This window comes from Mauremys reevesii, linkage group 2, assembly GCF_016161935.1.
Source record: "Mauremys reevesii isolate NIE-2019 linkage group 2, ASM1616193v1, whole genome shotgun sequence".
NCBI lineage: Eukaryota > Metazoa > Chordata > Testudines > Geoemydidae > Mauremys > Mauremys reevesii.
The window spans coordinates 94,546,198-94,565,921 of NC_052624.1; the positions used below are offsets into that span (position 1 = coordinate 94,546,198).

The window sequence follows — 19,724 nt, forward strand, 5'->3', positions numbered from 1 at the left end:
GTTATATAATGTTACATTTTGTAATGAAAATAAGTTTAAAGGCTAGTGGTGGATTGCATTCTTTCAGAGGTGGGAGATTCTGGTCTCTCTTTCTCTCTTCTGATCCCTGTTTATTCCAGCAATAATAATCCTTGGCCAGATTATCCCAGTTGGGAGGGCTTTATCATACCATCAGATCCTTGGACATGTTCAGTGTGAGGCAGAAAGCCATGGCTGAGGTTTCAGTGAGGTTGAGCATTTACCCAAATGCTGTAGAAGTGGAGCCTGAAGCACTAACACGTAACTGATGGTCCAAAGCATAGCTGTTAGGTGAGTTATGAGAGATCCCAATAATGCAATGCAAAGATATAGTGACAGCTATTAGATAACATCAGTCAGGAACATCCTTGCAGATAGTATGAATGTGTCAAAGTGGGTTATGCAGTTTTGAGTCCCAGTAGAGAGAATAATCTATAACAAGAGATCACGTAAGCAAGATATGAGAAGATCTGGACATCCCACTTGGACATATGTGCTGTGTGGAAAAATTGCTGCTGTGTATTGTCTAAGTTATTCACAGCAGAGTGCGTATATTCCAGTCATCTCTAATCGTGTTGTTGTTGGACTAGTTGGATGCTGTTCAATGATTTATACACAATAAAAAAGGCCAATATCACAGCAAAGGGCAAACCAGTTATATCCATAAGACATCCAACACCATCAGAGATTAATCCATTATAGACACAGGGCCCCTCACACTCTAAGTAAATATCCCACAAAGCCCAACACATCTTGCCTATATGGCCTCAGTGACGTAAATATCACAAATGTAGTACTTTCAGTTTGTCACCAGTCCATTCTGCAGGTACAGATTGTCTTCCAAGGGAAAATGACCCCACAATGGCAGAATGATAGCTACAGTCTCATGTTTGGAGGATTAAAAGTGCAATATAAAGCTTAAGCCACTTTAGGTTGCTCACTTATTTGTTGTGCTGTAGAACGGAAGCATGCCGAGTTAGGGATTAGATGCTGATGACATCTCCTCTTGGGGAGGCCAGGCCTATTTTTTCTACAAGTGCAAGAAAAAATGAAAGAATAAGCCAAGTTCAGCACATTTCACCCCTCCACAACCCACCTAGCTCAAGACAAGAGTGTAGCATCACAGAAGGTAGCATCCTTTTTTCCTGTAACATTAAAGTGACCTTATGTCTGAGTTTTTCATATAATGTCCAGGTGTTTCCTAAAATCTTAGGACACCTGAAATGGCCCAGTTTTTCATCTCATTAGTCAAAAAGTTTGAGGTTACACAATAATGGTTCAAAATATATTTATTCTGTATCTCTCAAGTAGAATTTACTCTTGTGTTTACCAGGAACAAACAAGCCTGTGGAATGAGAGTTCAGTGTGATGAATGGTGTTTGGAGTGAAGAGAAGAAAAGTAAAATGAGCATAAATTAGGGTGACCAGATGTCCTGATTTTATAGGGACAATCCAGATTTTGGGGGCTTTTTCTTATATAGGCACCTATTACCCCCCACCCCTGTCCCGATTTTTCACACTTGCTGGCTGGTCACCCTAGCATAAATGCTATCAAAGCTGTTCTTTCACTCAGTGAGTGTTAGTGACACTTGATCAGTGTTTCATGGAACATTAAATTAGCGGGGGAAAACCTTCAATCCATTAAATATGCATATGTTGCTGCTAAGTCAGAGGCTGGCAGTAGTGAGACCACAGGAGCACCCATTTTAAAAAAATAGTTCTTTTGTACAAGGATTTCATGAACCCTAAAAATGTCATACAAAAGTACCCCGTTTTTTTATTTTGAAAAGCTAATCACCTTTTTGCAAGAGAAGTCATCTTTTTGGAGAGAATATGGCATAACATAAACCCAATTCTGCCCTCTGTTACCTGGGCCTAACCCCCATTAAAACCTGTCATTGAAGTAACTTCCCTTATGGGCAATTTATTCCATAAACGTGAAGCTTCTTGCACCTTCCTTTGAAACATCAGGCACTAGTCACCGTTGGAGACAAGATACCAGATTAGGTGGACTACTGGTCTAATCCGGTATGGGAAGTCCTACAGTCCCATATTAGGATATGTCTCCAGGAAGGAGAAATAATATAAAAGGACCCAGAAAGCATTGAAATAAGGGCAGGAAATAAAATGAGTTTCAGCCTGGAAACATGAAAGCTACTATGTCTGGAAGAAATCTGAAACATCAATAGCTATTTAGTGGAGTAAAAAAGTCCCCCAGATGTGTTAGCTTGACTTTTCCATGTTGAATCTCATTTTATTCTGACCGTATTTTGAGCCTCTCTAGGGACCTGTCTACATGGAGATTTAACACATGGCAAGCTGGCCTGTGAATCTACAGCACTGTAGTCTGCACAAAGTGGACCCTGGTATTGTTCACTAAGTTCTGTACCGAGTTTTGACTTACTGCTGGCTACACAGCCATTTAACACACAGCAAACTAGTGTGCTGTAGATTGACACCCTGCCTTGCTGCAAGCTACGTCTCCCTGTAGACACACCCTAGGACCTTCTTTCAGCTGCCAAAATTCTTCCACTTCCCCAGTGAGAGAGACCCTTGTGCCAGCCAAAGCAGAAATCCAAATTCTACAGTATATAGGGCACACAATACACCCTGGGGGTGTAAATGAGGAAGCCTCACAGTGTACTGTTGTATTAATTGTGAGAGGGTGGCATGCCACACCTCTGCTTCTTCCACAAACACAGACTGCTTCTGAGACCACCTTTCTTATAAACGTCTCTGGGTAGCTTACTTGGTGTTTTAATCCTTCCACCAAGTACACAGCAGCATTTCTATATCCTTACACATTATGTCTCAACTTTCTAACCCCTTCTCCAGGAGACCAAACCAGGCCCTAACCCCTTCATCAGACTCTCCTGGCCTTCTATTGCTCTAGTGGTTTGGTTTGGTTTGTTTTTTTGGGTTTTGTTTTTGGTTTTTTGGCAGTTGTGGTTGTTTTTCCCCCCTAAGAAAGCCTTCCTGTGCCCTTTTCTACAGCTTCCTCAGTAATGGGCTAATTGGTTCATTGACTCACTAGCCCCAATCTGCCCTGATAATCAGATACACCTTTGTCCAGTTAGGCCTTCTCCAGGGGAAACCAATTAGTACTAATAGTGACCAGAGTGCTGGCTCAGGTGCTAGCCCTCACAACTCTATCACAGGAATATTTGAAGCTGTCAGGAGGCTAGGGGCTAGAGTCAGAAAAACTAGGTATTGCACCACCAGAGTTGCAAAAGCAGAGAGTGAGACAATGGAAGAGGAGGCTTGAGTCTAAATTTAGACCAGGAAGCTTGCAGGGTGGGGGAGGGGAGTTGAGGTAAGTAGGCAGGCTAGAAAAGGTTCAGCAGCTCATATAAAATTCAAATAAGCATCTGAACTATGAAACTTTTGTCTGTTATTAGTTTTAAAGCTGCTTGCTCATTAAACTGTTCTGCTTCTCCTTTCCTTTTCAAAACATTGTTACAGAGCAGATAATATTGTTCCCAATATGGTGGTGGTATTCCCTTCTTACAACTAGAAAACCCAAATTAATCTGATAAGTATTATCTTATTTTCTGTATCACTTACCACACTGCTACATTTAAAACTGTTTGCAGTTTGACTTTGGACAGCATATGGGATTTAGTCCTGTCGGAGGCCCAGAATGAGCAAGATTCATTCCTAAACTAGACACACACTTTCTATACATAAAAATGTCTTGATCCTAATATCCTGCAACCCTGCGGGACTAGAAATGAAAGACTCCCTCCTTTCCACTGGGGCTCACCAGCACTTGATTCTGTGCCTTCCAATGCCTGAGATACTGGACTTCATAGCCTTCTAAGATTAGAAGTGAGCACCATGAATCTCTTTGGAACATCTTCTCCAGTGGTTGAAAGCTTTTCTAGCTTTTGTTCTAAGAGATGAGTCAAGAGATATTCAACCCTAAGCTTATTGGTGCTGTATACCGAATTATTTCTATCCTTGGCCTAATTTTGAGGAGAAAATTCACCATTTAAGAAAAAGGCAGAAACATTTTTGAGGCAGGGGTTTTTGTTACTTTTAGGGCTGTCAAGTGATTAAAAAAATAATCGTGCTGTTAATAATAGAATACCATTTATTTAAATATTTGGATGTTTTCCTCATTTTCAAATATATTTGATTTCAATTACAACAGAGAATACAAAGTGTACAGTGATCACTTTATAATTATTTTTATTACAAGTATTTGTACTTAAAAAACCAAAAGAAACAGTATTTTTCAATTCACCTAATACAAGTACTGTAGTGTAATCTCTTTATCATGAAAGTTGAACTTACAAATGTAGAATGGTGTGCAAAAACCCCTACATTCAAAAATAAAACAATGTAAAATTTTAGACCCTGCAAGTCCCCTCAGCCCTAGTTCTTGTTCAGCCAATTGCTCAGACAAACAAGTTTGTTTACATTTGCAGGAGATAATGCTGCCCGTTTCTTGTTTACAATGTCACCTGAAAGTGAGAATAGGTGTTCTCATGGCACTGTTGTAGCTGGCATCACAAGATATTTATGTGCCAGATATGCTAAAGATTCATGTCTCTTCATGATTCAACCACCATTCCAATGGACATGCGCCAATACTGATGACGGGGTCTGCTCGAAAACTATCCAAAGCAGTGTGGACTGACGCATGTTCATTTTCATCATCTGAATCAGATGCCGCCAGCAGAAGGTTGATTTTCTTTTTTGGTGATTTGGGTTCTGCAGTTTCTGCATTGGAGTGTTGTTCTTTTAAGACTTCTGAAAGCATGTTCCACACCTCATCCCTCTCAGATTTTGGAAGGCACTTCAGATTCTTAAACCTTGGGTTGAGAGCTGTAGCTACCTTTAGAAATCTCACATTGGTATCTTCTTTGCGTTTTGTCAACTCTGCAGTGAAAGTGTTCTTAAAATGAACAACATGTGCTTGGTCATCATTTGAGACTGCTATAACATGAAATATATGGCAGAATGCAGGTAAAACAGAACAGGGGACATATAATTCTCCCCCCAAGAAGTTCAGTCACAATTTAATTAATGTATTTTTTTTTTTAACAAGCATCATCAGCAGGGAAGCATGTCCTCTGGAAAAGTGGCCAAAGCATGAAGGGGACATATGAATGTTTACATATCTGGCACATAAAAACCTTGTAAGGCCAGCTACAAAAGTCCCATGCAAATGTCTGTTCTCACTTTCTGGTGATATTGTAAATAAGTGAGCAGCATTATCTCCCGTAAATGTAAACAAACTTGTTTGTCTTAGGGATTGGCTAAACAAGAAGTAGGACTGAATCGACTTGTAGGCTCTAAAGTTTTTGCATTGTTTTGTTTTTGAGTGCAGTTATGTAATAAAAAATCTACATTTGTAAGTTGTGTCTGTTACAGCTGTCCCCCTGCTGGATTCCTTTCCTTCCCCCCCCCCTCCTTTCTGTTTGTGCTAAGTGGCCGCCCCCCCGGCCATTGAACTGACCAAAGTCACAGCCTGGCCCTGCTCATGGGGATGGCTTGTGCAGACTGACTGGAGCCATTGCTCTGCTCAGGGAGGGGGGCTTCTTGCTCCTTTGTCTAGCTTCTTTGTTCAGACCCGGCTCAGTGTAGGGTGCTCTGCCCAGCATCCGAAGAAGTGGGTATTCACCCACGAAAGCTCATGCTGCAAAACGTCTGTTAGTCTATAAGGTGCCACAGGATTCTTTGCTGCTTGCCCAGGAATGCAAGGCCTAAAGTGGCCAAATAGCTGAGTGTATGAGTCATACCTGTGGCTCAAAAACTTGCCCAGGCATGTTCTGTGCTCACCTGCAGCCTTCTCTCCTCCCCTGTAACAAGGGGAACCAATCAGAGTTACTGGTGGGAAACTGCCTGAGTTTGCCTTTAAAACCAGACATTTTCTGATCAGACTCCCGGAGAGGTTCCTGCATTGCCACCTGGTCTGATCAGCTAGGGGTCTTTGGGGGGCCCTCTCCCCGCTCTCGTTTGTTTTTGAGCGTACCCCCGTTTTTAAACTCCCCTCCCACGAACAACGAATTTTGCCTGGAGATCTCCTGATTATTGTAAGCGAATCGAGTCCTCTCTCCATCCTCCGATGCTATTGCTGTTCCTGTCTCTGTGCTTGCTGCTGTCCTGGGGATTGGTAAGAACTCCCTCTTGCAAACTCCCCCTGTCCTAGCTGCTAGCCTTGTTTCCCCAGCGGACAGACCCAAGCTAACTCCTTGGTCTGTATCTGTAATCTGTTTCTAGCTCCGCAGCGCCTTTGCTGCTAGGAATAAACCTGCGCCGCTGCTAAGCTGTGCCTCCCTGGACTCTATCCTGGGCAGCCTACTTGCAGTCGTCCCACTGCTGCAGCCACCACCTTAAATCCCCCCCTTGGAGCTGTATCCTGGGCACACACCACTCTGCCCTCTGGAACTACCCCTAGTATAAGGTGCACCCATTAGGTTAGGTTTAGCCTTTAGTCTAGATAAATTGTAATTTCATTTTGCATAGCTGTGGTTAAGTTAGGTTTAGAAAATTGTTTGCATTGTACTCTGTAAGTTAGGCTTAGAGAATTGTTGTATTGTGTTTTGTTACTTGCTAATTTGTGTAGTCTTGGTTAAGTTAGATCATAGATAAAGACCTTGCTGTGTTCTGTATAATTGTGTTTCCCCCGTTCTCCCCGTGCCCCCCCCCGGGCTTCCCCAGTCACTTGCTGCTTAAACTCACAGCCTGTCTGTTCTCTGTGTCTCCCTCACATTTTACATTTACACCACTGTAACGCATTTTTACCTAGAGTTGTTGGTTATTTAACACATTTTACCCTTAACTGTTAGTTGGTTATATGCTGCTGTGACACACCCTTTACATAGAAATTGTTAGCTACCTGTTACATTTATACTTCAGTGTTAATTGGTTACCAACCGTATTGTACCCCACTGTATTGTACCCCACTATTGAAACCCCCAATACTATTTACTAAAAGAAACCCCTCCCCAATTGTCTACCTTAACAAACCCCATATCCCTCACTATTGAATTTTCCCTGTTTTTGCATTTTTCTTAATAAAGCTTATTTTGCACCCCACCAGTGCAGTAGTTGTCCTCCAGGATCCCCTACCTGCTGGCAGGATCAAATTGCACTTTCACAACAAAAGAGATTGCACTAAAGTACTTGTATGAGGTGAACTGAAAAATACTATTTTTTTATCATTTTTACAGTGCAAATATTTGTAATAAAAATTATATACACTTTCAATTACAACACAGAATACAATATATATGAAAATGTAGAAAAACATCCAAATATTTAATAAAATTCAGTTGGTATTCTATTGCTTAGCAGTGCAATTAAAACTGTGATTAATCATGATTAATTTTTAATTGCGACTTTTTTTTTAGTTAATCGCGTGAGTTAACTGTGATTAATCGACGGCCCTAGTTTTTGGTTTTTGTCTTTTCTTAATAAACCATTGGCAGTTGTTCAAAGCAGCTTTGTGATTTGAAATGTTAGAAGTGGACTCAGCTGGATGGATTAATGGTCTGAGTGCAGATGAGGGGGTCAAAGACACACGATAAATGTGATTTACCACATGTTGCTAATGTATGTATTTTGTGTCAATATAAACGCATGTACCCTTTCTCTTGCTCACATGTATGCAAAATATTGTTCTGTTACATCGGTGCAACCCCGCTGACTTCACTGAAATTGCACTGGTGTAACCAAGAACTGATTTTGGCTTTATATTGTTTTGGTTGGAAGGGTTTTTTTTTTGGTCTTTGCCTGTTCTCTGCAATGTTGTCTCCTTATTGTCAAAAGTGCAGTTTTCCACACTATGGAAGAGCATTGAATGGATTGTATGGGGTTAGGGCCATTACCAGCTTCAAAATGTGGGCTAGAAGAAGTTGGCTGGCTGTGAATGCATGGTGTGTTCCCTAAGACGTTATGTTTCTTCTGTATTCCAAGGAACTTTGGAAGGCACTGTGTTGTGCGGTGCGGTGAGGCTCAGCCAGCTTGCCTCTACAAGGCAGAATTGAGTGCTGAGTAAGGATTGCTGGATTTAGCAGTGTGTATTTAAGAGCGCTTGCACTATTGATTTCTCCCTATTAGCTCATTCAGAAACATAGAACCGTGCCTGCTGTGAAATTTGTGCTCATTTCAGGTGTCATGACCACAGGAATTGGTATAACTGGATGAAATTTTAGGTCTGTTTTGTCCACTTTCCAGCTTTTAAAGGTTGCTGGTATTGAATGGTTCAGAAAGTGGAAAAATAAGATACTCCCCATGTCCCATGTGTTATGGTGACATTAGGAATCCCTGCCTGACCTTGAGGCAATCAGTTTACAACTGGTCAAATGGGTATACTGTAGGCAGGCATGTATAGTATAGCACAGCACACAACTTTCTGGGAGATCATAAGGTTTAATAATTTCATTGCTAGATCTCTGTAACTAACTACACCCACTGTGTTAGGGATCATTCTGTGTGTAATGGCCAGTTTGGTTTAGTGTTGGAGGAGGGGGCTGGGATGGCCAGAATGTGTGTACATATTTAAAATTGCTAGCCATATCCCTGCCCTCAGATATGCAGTCTGATGTCCCTTGCATCATTGTTTTGGCTTTCATAGATGCAATCCTATTAATGCTTCTAAAATATTCTTTGTATTAAACCTGCTGCATATTCATTTCATTGCGTGGCACCTGGTTTCTGTATTGTGGAAAAGGGTAAACAATATTTTCCCCACCCCATTCATGATTTTATAGATCTATTGCACAGGTTATTTAATCCCCTAATTTAAGAGTGGTTAAAATATTGAACCATTTTTTTCTCAAACTTGTCTTGACTTTCTTTCATCAGTGAGGACTATGCTCATGCCAAGTTTCAACTTTATTTCTCCTGTTTTATTTTCTTTTTTAAGATAAATGAATTGAAATGCCACAAAACATTTTTCACAATGGGAAAAGACTATTTTAGAAAAATCTTTAACTAAAAAATAACTAAACTGATTGATTTCAAGCCTTTCCTAAGAAAAACTACCCTTGGCGTGATACCAATCAGGATAAATTTCAGTCCTGAAAGAATTTATACATGACTAAAAATAGGCGCTTTGAGAAGTGGTTTCGATATCCACCTTGACCATTAAGTAAACACTACTGAGAACACCTGTGCACATTTTGTCATTTCCTCAGAATCTATTGCTTCAAGTTACAAATTAAGTTCTATGTGAGCCTGGCAAAATTCCCATGAAGATTTGCCAGTTTAATCAAAAAACATACTCACCCACTATTCACCAGGATGAATAAAAACACTAACGATATTTTACTTGCTTATTTAAAAAAAAATACTTGTTTGGGTTGAGTGGGGAAGCAGAATTTTAGAAGGCTGATCTTTCCTCTATTCTAGCTGAAACCCGAAGCTGATGTTTTGCGGAAGTGCCTTCCTTCTTTTCCTTCACCAGATGGATACATATACAATACCTTGCCTGTGGATGCTCAATGGAAATCCCCAGCAGCATGCCCTGTCTATTTTTGGTGAGTTGATTGATGCAGGAGTTTGATGCTAGCATAAATGCAGAACCTTTGGGAGTGAGTGCGTGGCACCTTTATACAGATCATTAGCTGTGGTTTGCAACCAATACACTCCCCGTTCGAGCTGGAGATTTCCACCTTTCTTTGTCAAGAAGTATAACTCGTAAAATGCTCTCAGTACGGGAGAGTGGGGGGAGGAGAAAACGCAGAGATCCCCAATTAGATCGGAAGGAAATTGAATGGTGCCTGGTCCCCAAGAGAGGGAGGTAGTACAGCTGCTAAAGCGGCAACGGTGCCTTCCCGGGCTATCCTTTCAGATAGGTCTCTTTGTGTGAGAGAAAGAAATTGATGATGAGAGCCCTTGAGGATAACAGGCTAAGGGAGAGCCATTGGGAGGGATCTGAAAACAATATAAGGAAATGGAGAAAGCGGCAAGTTGGACTCATTGGGCCAGGTGCTGCTCTCACTTACATCAGGTTAACCCCTTTGATTTCAGTAGTTACTACTCCCCATTTATGCTAGCGTAGCCGAGAGCTGAATCAGAGCCTGTACGTGTATGTGAGGTGGATGGGATCCGAGTGCGCATTTGCTGGATTCCGTGTGTAATCCTGTGAGTGCTGCATTAAATGAGTGTGTCCGGGATTGTGTGCGTGAGGGGGGCGGGGAGGTGTTGAATTCCACGAGGGAATTAGGTGCGTTGGACCTTGTGGCTGCAGGGGTGGCGGGTGTGCACGTGTGTGCAATTCCAGTTGTGAGGGGGAACGGGTGGCCGTGAACTACCATGCTCCGGGAGGAAGGTGTGCTCTGGGGTCTGGACTGTGGGTCTCGGATCCCAAGTCCTAGGTGCGTCTGGAGGTGTATTCCAGAGCGGTGTCGATCCTGGAGGGGGTTGGACCACACGACACGCGTCCATGCAGGCGTGTGAGTGTGCTGGAGCCGCTACGTGCGATGGGGGAAGACTCAACACACGCGTGTGGTGTGTGTGCGCGCGGGGGGGACGGTGGGGTCGGCCTGGGGGGAGGTGAGCAGCAGCAGCAGCAGGTCTCCCGGATCCGTGTGTGCGGGCGGGGGAGGAGGAGCCGGGGAAGGGCCGGGTGGCGCTGAGCAGTGCGAGCCGCGGCTTGCGGTTGGCTCCATCCGCCTGGTACCCGGAGAGAGGCGGAGGGGAGGGAGGCTGGAGGTAGGGATGCGGGGGGAGGAGGAGGGAGAAGCGGCAGAGGCAGCGGCATTAGCGTTGCAGGCGTCTCAGTGCGGCTGCCGGTGCCGGAGTGTGGCGCGTCTCCGCCGGGATTGACACCCCTGCGCTGTGGGGACGCGGCGCGAAGCTCTCCCGCTGCACCGGGCTGCCGCGCGCCGGGCCATGAGCCGCACGTGCGGGACCTAAAACCTGCCCTGGCTCCTGCGCGGGGGAGCATGAGCTGTGCCCGGGCCGGCATCCTCCAGGTAGGGGGCTGCTGCCTCTCCCCCTCCCCCATCCCCTCTCCGGGCACAGCCGCTCGCGGCGGGATGGGCTGTTCTTCCCTCGACTCTTGGGGAAAGAAAAGGCCCTGGACGCCCCCGGGGAGATTTAATTTTACTCCTGGCATAAGTCGGGGAAGGGGAGGGGGAGGGGTAGCTGCCCGCCCCTCCCCCCATGGCATCTTGTCTCTGCAAACCGGGCTGTGTGGGGTCAGATGCACATCCTGGGTGTTGGTAAATGCTCACCGGAAAAAGGCAGCAATAACGTCCATAGCTTGCTAGGGCTTGGGAAGGGTGGGCTCTTGTCAGTTAGGGAAAGGACCCGGTTGTCTGTTAAGACGTGGGGCCTTCTGGTAAATGGTCCATGCTGCTGGCTATACTAGCGTGCAGGGGCTGGCAGGTCATACAACAAAGAAGCCCCCCTTTCCCCCGGGCAATTTGTTTTGTTGGACTGAAACAGGTGGAGATGAATGGCTGAAGGGGGATGATTGGCCTCACCCGTTTGACACAGGACTCAAGATGCAGCGGTAGGGGTTGTGTGTGTGTGCCATGTCATTTGTTTCAGAGCATCTTTCAGTCTCACCACTGGTTTGGGTTTGCCCGATCTGGGAAGGGAAATGGAAAGCCATATGTATGCTGTATGTTGGATGCTTGTGTTGATGGGGAGTGGGAAAAGGTGGTGTGGATCTTGTTCTTAGGACAGTATGTAGGATGTGTTCGATTATTTGCTTAACCGTTGGCCTGTCATCTGAATTTCACTAGCAAGCAAATAATGTAGAATTATTATGAGCTACATGCCATCAGTAGTTGGCCTCACTTTAAGAATGTGAACATGGAGGTTACAATAAAGAGTCTCATACTGGATTTTTTATTATTATTATTATCTGGGCTTTTTTTTTCTTTCAGTTCCTGGCTCCTTGAAAATGCAGCACATTTTAAAACATAAACTGTGCTTTTTTTTTCTCTATGTTGTTCTGAGATAATCTTATAATTTTATATCTTGGTTACTACATTTATTTTTGTTACATCATAACATTTTAAATCTTTTATCACTTGTCATAGGCAGTTGAATTGTCACAAGTTATTTTAAGTATGTTAAGATAAATGGCATAGCCATAAATAATATAGCTTGTAAAACTGTCAGATACTGCTTTTATAATTTAGCAATAGCATGTATACATACAGTTAATTTGGTTTCAATTTGCACCACAGCCTGTGTAATTTTGTTAATAGTTGCAGAAAAATAATTTGGCCTGGATCTTGTTTTTTGTATCCTTCAATTTAGAGCTGCAGTAGTACCTTTTTATGCTGCACTCAGCTGAAGTGCGTAGAGAGGCTGTACAACAATCACTCAGACTAAAGGAGAATCCTTCTGCTACCCCCTTGTTCATGCATTTAATAACCTGCCATCTGATTCAGTGGGGCACATATCCCTATATGTAGAGAGCAGCAATTAGGTGATATGGAACTGCTTTACCAAAAATGTCACACAGCAGGTGGTCAGTTGTGCCTTTCTGATCAGTGATCATACTAGGATTGTAGTTATTACAGTAATTCATTTTAGATTGGGGATTCATTTTGAAAATTTGGATTTTCCACTAAGAAGGGATTATCATTCCTCTGTCCAGTGTTTCTTTTTGTAAATGTAGTATAGCACGTATTCTGGCTGCAGTCTGTACTTGGCTTGTTCCTGTCTCTGAAATACACACAACACTGGGATACATAGGTGCTATGTTTATTTCCATTTGCCAGCACCAGAGATAAACTTAAAAAGCAGTGTGCTTTTAGTCAATGTGCAACATTAATCCTGTGATTGAATTCCCAATCAGGTATGGGAAGAAACAGTATGTCTTTCCAGAGTAACTATTAGTTCTGTTTGTTTGTTTGTTTTCAGTGTTCTAGTTTGGAAATTACTGAATTGAAGAGTTGGCTAAAATCAGAGTTTTTGCATAGTCAGGGCTTGAGAAGAGCAGTAAATGAACCAGGATGTGTCAGGCACTCTCTCTTGTATAACATATTAAGGAGTTAGTTGCAAGCACACACTTAGATTTGGACCCTTAAGCAGGCAGAAGGTTTTCAAATATCATTTCAGCTTTTTGTTTATTGGAAAACAAAGTGGCTCAGAGTGAGAACTGTTTGGATCAGTGACTCTAACAGGAAATATTAACATATGAAGGTGGTAATGATTTCTTTAATAGTAAATCATATGATTATATCCACAACAGTCCAAATAACTAACCAGTACAATCAAATCAAATCACATGTTCCATATTTAAAATTGCCTGTAATAAATAATTGGCTAGTCATTTCAGTCATTGTTTATGGTGTGTGTGTGTGTGTGTGTGCAGTCTGATCCGCATTCCTTGCAAATCCAGGATGCTTCAGTGGAGTTTTGGAAATACTACTACTGACACCAAGCAGCACTCTTATGCCAGCTAAAAGCCAAATGTTGCTCATTTTACTTTCGAGAGTAGTCCTAATGAAGACAATGCAATTACTTGCGTAAGTAATGCAAGTAGGATTTGGCTTATCCACTCTTTTTTTTTTTTTTTTTTAGCATTGGGAAAGATATGTGTCAGTTAATGAGTGAAAAAAGTTCCAAAATGCAGGAACAACTATACCAGACAGTTTTTGGTACTGGACCACTTGTAAACAGACTTTGTCATTTATTCCCTAAAATTGTTTGAAATCTTTGAAAATGTGAATGCATAAGTTAAAGTGGCTCCTAAGTAGCTTTTACGCAAGCAAAAGCTGTTAAAAATAAATAAATCCAACCCTAATTTGAACAAATCAAGAACTTCGGACTCAAGGACTTTTATTATCCTAAATCCACTAAAAGAAAGTACATATCCCAAACTAAATATTCCAGTCCATGTGATAGATTTTTGCCAGCACTACTACATTCTCATATATTGACACAGATATACAATTCATCCTGCAAGACAAGCACTTACAATTTAACTGGCTTTTCTTCAAACTTAGACATGAAGGTATTCACTTATTACCCATTTGGTTTTCAACATCTATATAATATGGCTATTTCAAGAAATCTCACTATCCATTAATATCTTAGTTCCCCAATGTCCTTCTTACAGTATCTTAAGGTAATGATGGATCAAAGGAGTGTGTAACATTTCAATTAGCGTTTTTTAAAAAGTCCCCTGCAAGACCAGAGCATGTGGAAGTGAAGAGCGGGGAATTAAACTGTCAGGCTTAAAATCATATAGGGGCAGTTTTTCCTCTACACTCTTGAAAGGGAAGGAGCATAAACAGCAGTGGATTTGAGGTGTGGTGGGGGGCACAGAAAGAAGGAATGCCAGCTCTGTAGGATTCTTTCCCTCCTGATCACAGAGAGGCTATACTTCCCTGGAAGTAGACTGCAGATGGAGAAGAGGGGAGCTGGTAGAGGGAGGGTTAGTGTCTGGGTTGAGCAATTATCCTTGGCAACATTTTGCCACCCCATCTCTAACTCCATGTGGATCCTTGGACTAAATTAATGCTGACCCTGTCATCATTAAGTAACACAAGTTCTTCCTGCACAGCAAATTCCCTCCCCCTGAAAGGAGTGGCCATCCAGAAGGCATTAGCAGAATGGCTCCTGAGGAGGCTGTGCTGCCGTGGAGGTCAGAAAGCAGCATGAAGACAAGTGCCTTTGTGGATCTGCCAAGATCTTGAGAGATCTATCTGTTTGGAAGTTGAACCCCTTCCAGTTCTGTGAGGGGCAAACACCCCCACTGTGATGGTAATACTAGGTGGAAGCTCCTTAGCCTTGTAGGAATTAGAAAAAAATCCCACCAATGACCGTTTCATTGGGAGCCCTAATGTAGAAAGGGCTCCCACCGCCTCATCTATTTTGACTGCCATGTTAGCGAAACCAGCTTTTCAGTAATTGTAACTAACATGGTGGTAAACACACTGGAAATCACCAGAATCTTGTCTACAACCAGGGCTTTTGTTGGTGCTTTCACTGGTTGGATTTATTTTGTAAAATTCCCTAGTATAGGCATGGCCAGAGAGTCAAACCCTAGAAAAATAACCCTCCTAGAGGATAATTTGGCTTATATTTTAAAAAATGTATACCCAAACTTATTTTTTCATGTGTTATCTATGGCATATCAATCTAAGCATTACAATTCAAAGAATTTGAAACACCTTCCTATTTTTTTTTTTTGCTACTTTTGCCAACTGTTTACTTTTAGTATCTCTCTCAGCTTTGACAATAAAGAGAGGAGTCAATTTCACTTCTCTTTAAAACTTGTTTGGTTTTAATTTTTGGTCCATTTTACTATCAGGTTTCCACGTACCAGCACAATCTCCTAAACATTGTGTGGTGAATACTTCAGGCAAGTATTTATCTTCTTTTTAAAAAACCTCCACCTGTTGTTTGGCATCAGATTTGGTAAACATTCATTGTCAATAAATTTAGAATTTGGGCCAAATTTGACATAACCATTACCTTTAGATTTATTCTTAAATAGAAAACAGGATATTCTTGTGTCTCTCTCTATGCATGTCAGTGAAAAACACATGCTGATGTGTCCAGAAAAAAGTAAAAAGTACAGACATTAATAATAAAAGGCATGCTGGCCACATATTTCAATAAATGATGTACAATCAAGTCTTGAGCTCATCAAGATGTTTTAAAATTAAGAAGAAAAGCTAGCCAGTTCTTTGGCTTGTTCAGGCCAGGGTCATCTTTGTCATACTCCATGAATGGTAGCCAAATTGCGAAGGAACGGATTTATGAGTCATTCTTAGAGTTTGTCCTCTTTTCTATGGCTAGGACATCCTATAATTGAATAATCCATTTATTCCAGGTGGGCAATTTCAGGTTATGCCATTCTGTTGCATTGACCAATGAGCAGCTGGCAAAAGATGACATTTGGGCTTCTTAGGCCTCATTCTTTACTGTGTCGCACCATGTAGACTTAGTTATACCTTTTTTCAGTCAGGTCACAGTGGGTGTAAAAAACTACCAAATGTTAGCATTCTGCCCATTTTTGAGAGGTGTAAATGACCACACATGGTGCAAGTCGTGGAAAATCAGGGCCACCATCCAACCCCAGTAAACAATACATAGGGAATTTGTGATTGACTCTTCATTCTTTTCTCATATAACTGCCCCATTGGTGTCAATAGGAGTTTTGGCTAATTAAGAATTGCAGGTAGATCCCATGGGTAGAAAAAACCATCTGTTTGTATTCATTTGTTCAAGCGAAAAAGGATGTGGATGTATTCGCTCAGCTGAAGTAGCCCTGATTAAGAATTTCAGCATGGGCCATGCTGTGCTTAAGCATTTTGACTCCCCATTTCCTTGAAATCCTGTGCCTTGAGTACTACTTTAGGCTGTGAACAACATTCTACTCTTCTTTATACTGGTTCTGTGTCAAGGAAGTTACTCATGATTTACACCAGTGTGAGATATGAATCAGGCCCTCTTTTTGTGATTGAATGAATACCAGGTAAAGAGGTAGCATGATCTAGTGGATAAGGCACTGAACTGGGTATTGGGTGATTTGGATTCTAGTCTAGGGGCTGCCATTAACCTTCTGTGTGACCTTGGCCACTTCATCTCTCTATGACTTTGTTTCCCCTCTCACTCTTTGTCTAACTTCTCTATTTAGATTGTAAACTTTTTGGTGCACCTCTCTCACCAGGTGTTTGCTCAGTACCTAGCCCAATGGTGCCTGATCTCAGGTGGGGACTATAGCAGCTATCATAATACAAATAATAAAGTATGGTACTTCTGCATATTCTTTTTTTATGCTGTTTCATTACCTGGCTAATAAGGGGGAACCCTCCTGTTCCTATTTTGAGATTTCAAAATAGATGATCAGCCAAACTCACCTTAGTTATCAAGGCAAAGTAGTATATCACAAAGTTCTTTGAGAACTCTGTGCAGTCAACATTCCCTTAATGGAGAACATAAGGTCGGTGGGGAAGAAAATGTGTGCATACCCGTCAAAAATGCTGCTGTTGAGACTCTTGCTGAGGTTTCATTTTATGGATTGAGTAAAGCTGCCTCTCTTACACATGTTCTGAGTAGGGGCAGGCCTATGCCATTCCCAGACATCCTGTGATGTCTGGTATTCTGGACATGCATGAGTGGCCATGCTACTGGTAGACCACTGTCATTTGGTTAAAGCCTGAAGTAAAATTCCCATCTAGTTCTTTAGGTTGAAATACATGTGTTTGTCCCAAAATTAAAACCCATTTAAACGTGAGAGTTCTTAACTCCTAAAACAGTAGTATGTACAGAACGTCTCCTGTACTGAATTGCCTGTATTTAGGTAAAATTGAATGTGGATTAAATAAATGAATAATTTCTTACATGTAGTCAACACAGACCTTAAAGAGATCTGATAGTGATTTGTCATCCACCAGCCTGTTCAATAGTCATCTGGGAAAATTAAGGTGCTATTATGTTATATATTTTACATTTTTAAAATATTGTTTAGTTAACAATAAGATTTTGAAAACTAGAAACTGAAATCTGTCTTCCTACTGAATTGATTTTCCACATTGTAACCACACACTGGGCTGCAGAGCCAGATTTTTGGGATCTGGGAAAACTGCAGCTCAGTGGAGTCTAGGATTTATTGGAGGGGAAATTAACGTGGGATAATCCCAAATTTCACATGGAGCTGTTGTCTGGATCCACTGATCAATGCGCTTCAGTCTTTGCCAATATTAATTTCAAACCGCTGTGTGCTATCCTGGGATACTTTTGCAACAGGGAAGATCTGTTACTGCTCCTTCCAGCCATGGGTGGGTGAGGAGTAAGAAGTTCTAGCTTTTGTTATTTTCCCCCTCCTTCCTGCCCTGAGGGAGGGAGAGAGTAAGAAGGAGCAATTGTACATTGGTGCAATTCTAAGAGAATCTGATGAATTGAGAAGAGACTAGAGGAGGTAACCTGTCCCCAAATCCTAAATGTGCTGCTGTGCTGGTGGTGCTCTCCTTTTTCCCCAAAGGGAAAAAATCCTCCTGAATCATTGTTTTCAAACACATACCTATCACCACCGGTATAACATAAAGTGCAGGGACTTTGCTAACACATATAAGAAGCAATAAGGAAGGTCAGCTTGGGACATGTCAATACTGATAGTATTCCTTTAAGAAGGTATGTGATTTTATTTTGCAGCCAGTATCCTATTGCAGACTCAGCAAAATGGCAAACTGTTGTTTTGTCACATTTAATGCAGCACATCTATCATTTATTGGGGATGCAATATTTGGCTTGTATCATTAATTATGGGTAGAAAAGATGCACAACATACACTCCTCATTTTGACTTTACGTAGAAATGCTTTCTTTTTTGCATATAAATATGTTTGTTGGAGGAGGAGCATGCAGCATATGCTATGTGAAGCAGCATATTGTAAATGGCAATTTTTTGTTGCAACTATAAGATGCAAGAGAAAAAAAGACATCCTAGCAGTAGATAAAATATTTAATTCTGAAGCTGGAACATCAGATTTCTAAGCTGATACTGTTCAGGCTTCATGAAAGGCCTGTTAGCCATTAAGATATATGCTGTCTGGATTATGGAATTCTATATGATATGTAGAGATTATGGATGAGATTCTTTCACAAAGCTAAACTATGCAATGTGAATGCATCATATAATTTTAAATAGTAGGCAGTGCTGGGTCAGCACCATGACTCAGCAATACTACATATATGTACTGAGTCATAGCAGTAACTTGAAACCGAGATGGAAAGACTATTATTAAATCAAATTCCGTGGTCCAAAATTGAGCAAAGCTCCTACTAAATATAATGAGAGTTTTGTTCAATTAAATTCTGCAGAATCTGGTCTATTTTTACTATCTGTCCAAAACTGAACATCACAAGGAACATGGGCTATTGTTTTGCCAGTCCCAAGCATTGAAACTTCCTTCTAATCATGCTAACATCAGAGCCAAAGCAATAGAAATATATGCTGTATTGCCCAAACATTCAAAAATAATGAGTTGGACCCCCCACAAAAATCATGAGATTTTTAAATGGTTGGGTTCTTTCTATCTATTTCTGATTCTTGAGTCTTTAAGATACCTTCTTGTCACATTGTTAAGCTTTTTTCTGCAAATGTGAGGACTAGAAACATACTTAAAAAACAAACCACCATCACCCTCCCAAAAGCTGAGATTCTCACATAATCATATAACTCCAGGAGCTGGGGTTTTCAATAAAACATCAAATATTGCATTACTTGCAATAAAATCATGAGAATTGGCAACACTGTATATGAAGGCCTAAGTTCATTCTTTTTTTATTTTTATTTTTTTCATTACTTTACTATTTTGTTTTTAATGGCATGACATAAACTAAAAGGGACACTGTCCACCTAGATATTACAATTCTGTCTGCACTTTCAGTAGTGTCTTGGATCATTAATGTAGCATTTTGCCACAGTGCCATATTGGGAGAATAAAAAAATCTTATATTCTGTAGTGTATAAGGCCAGTAAATCTGAAACGGGAGGTGGCAATGGTATTCTCTCCTTGCTTCTTCTCTTTCTAGCTGTTCCTGGGGCCAATATTTGTGCAGACATTTGGATGAATTAACTCAAGGGATGATGCGGAGAACTGGGACCCCAAATTAAAAAACATTCCTGAGAATGGCTTCATCACACAAACAGACAGTCTCAAGATAGAGCTCTTCCTAAGTCCCAGTGCTGCCACCGACTGTTTGCAAAGAGTATGCTGTCTGAACCTCCCCTTCCTAGCCTATTTTTCTGCATTCCATACTGAATTTTAC

At 41.5% G+C, this 19,724-nt stretch overlaps 1 protein-coding gene across 20 annotated transcripts in view; it reads left to right on the plus strand.

Annotated features, from left to right (window-relative positions):
* Nucleotides 1–19,724, plus strand: part of HECW1 (HECT, C2 and WW domain containing E3 ubiquitin protein ligase 1) — a 451,523-nt gene that overhangs the window by 70,295 nt on the left and 361,504 nt on the right. For 6 of the 20 annotated variants that reach the window (XM_039525991.1, XM_039525994.1, XM_039525993.1 and 3 more), the window contains exon 2: nucleotides 9,382–9,509. The exons of 1 other annotated variant lie outside the window; for it this stretch is intronic. In XM_039525991.1, the coding sequence (XP_039381925.1) occupies nucleotides 9,474–9,509 (36 nt within the window). In that variant the 5' untranslated portion in view covers nucleotides 9,382–9,473. Of the gene's footprint in view, nucleotides 1–3,229; nucleotides 3,332–9,381; nucleotides 9,510–10,026; nucleotides 10,117–10,506; nucleotides 10,528–10,730; nucleotides 10,950–11,471; nucleotides 11,492–19,724 lie in introns of those variants that run through there. 13 more of the 20 variants (XM_039525995.1, XM_039526004.1, XM_039526008.1 and 10 more) reach the window with 11 other exon arrangements.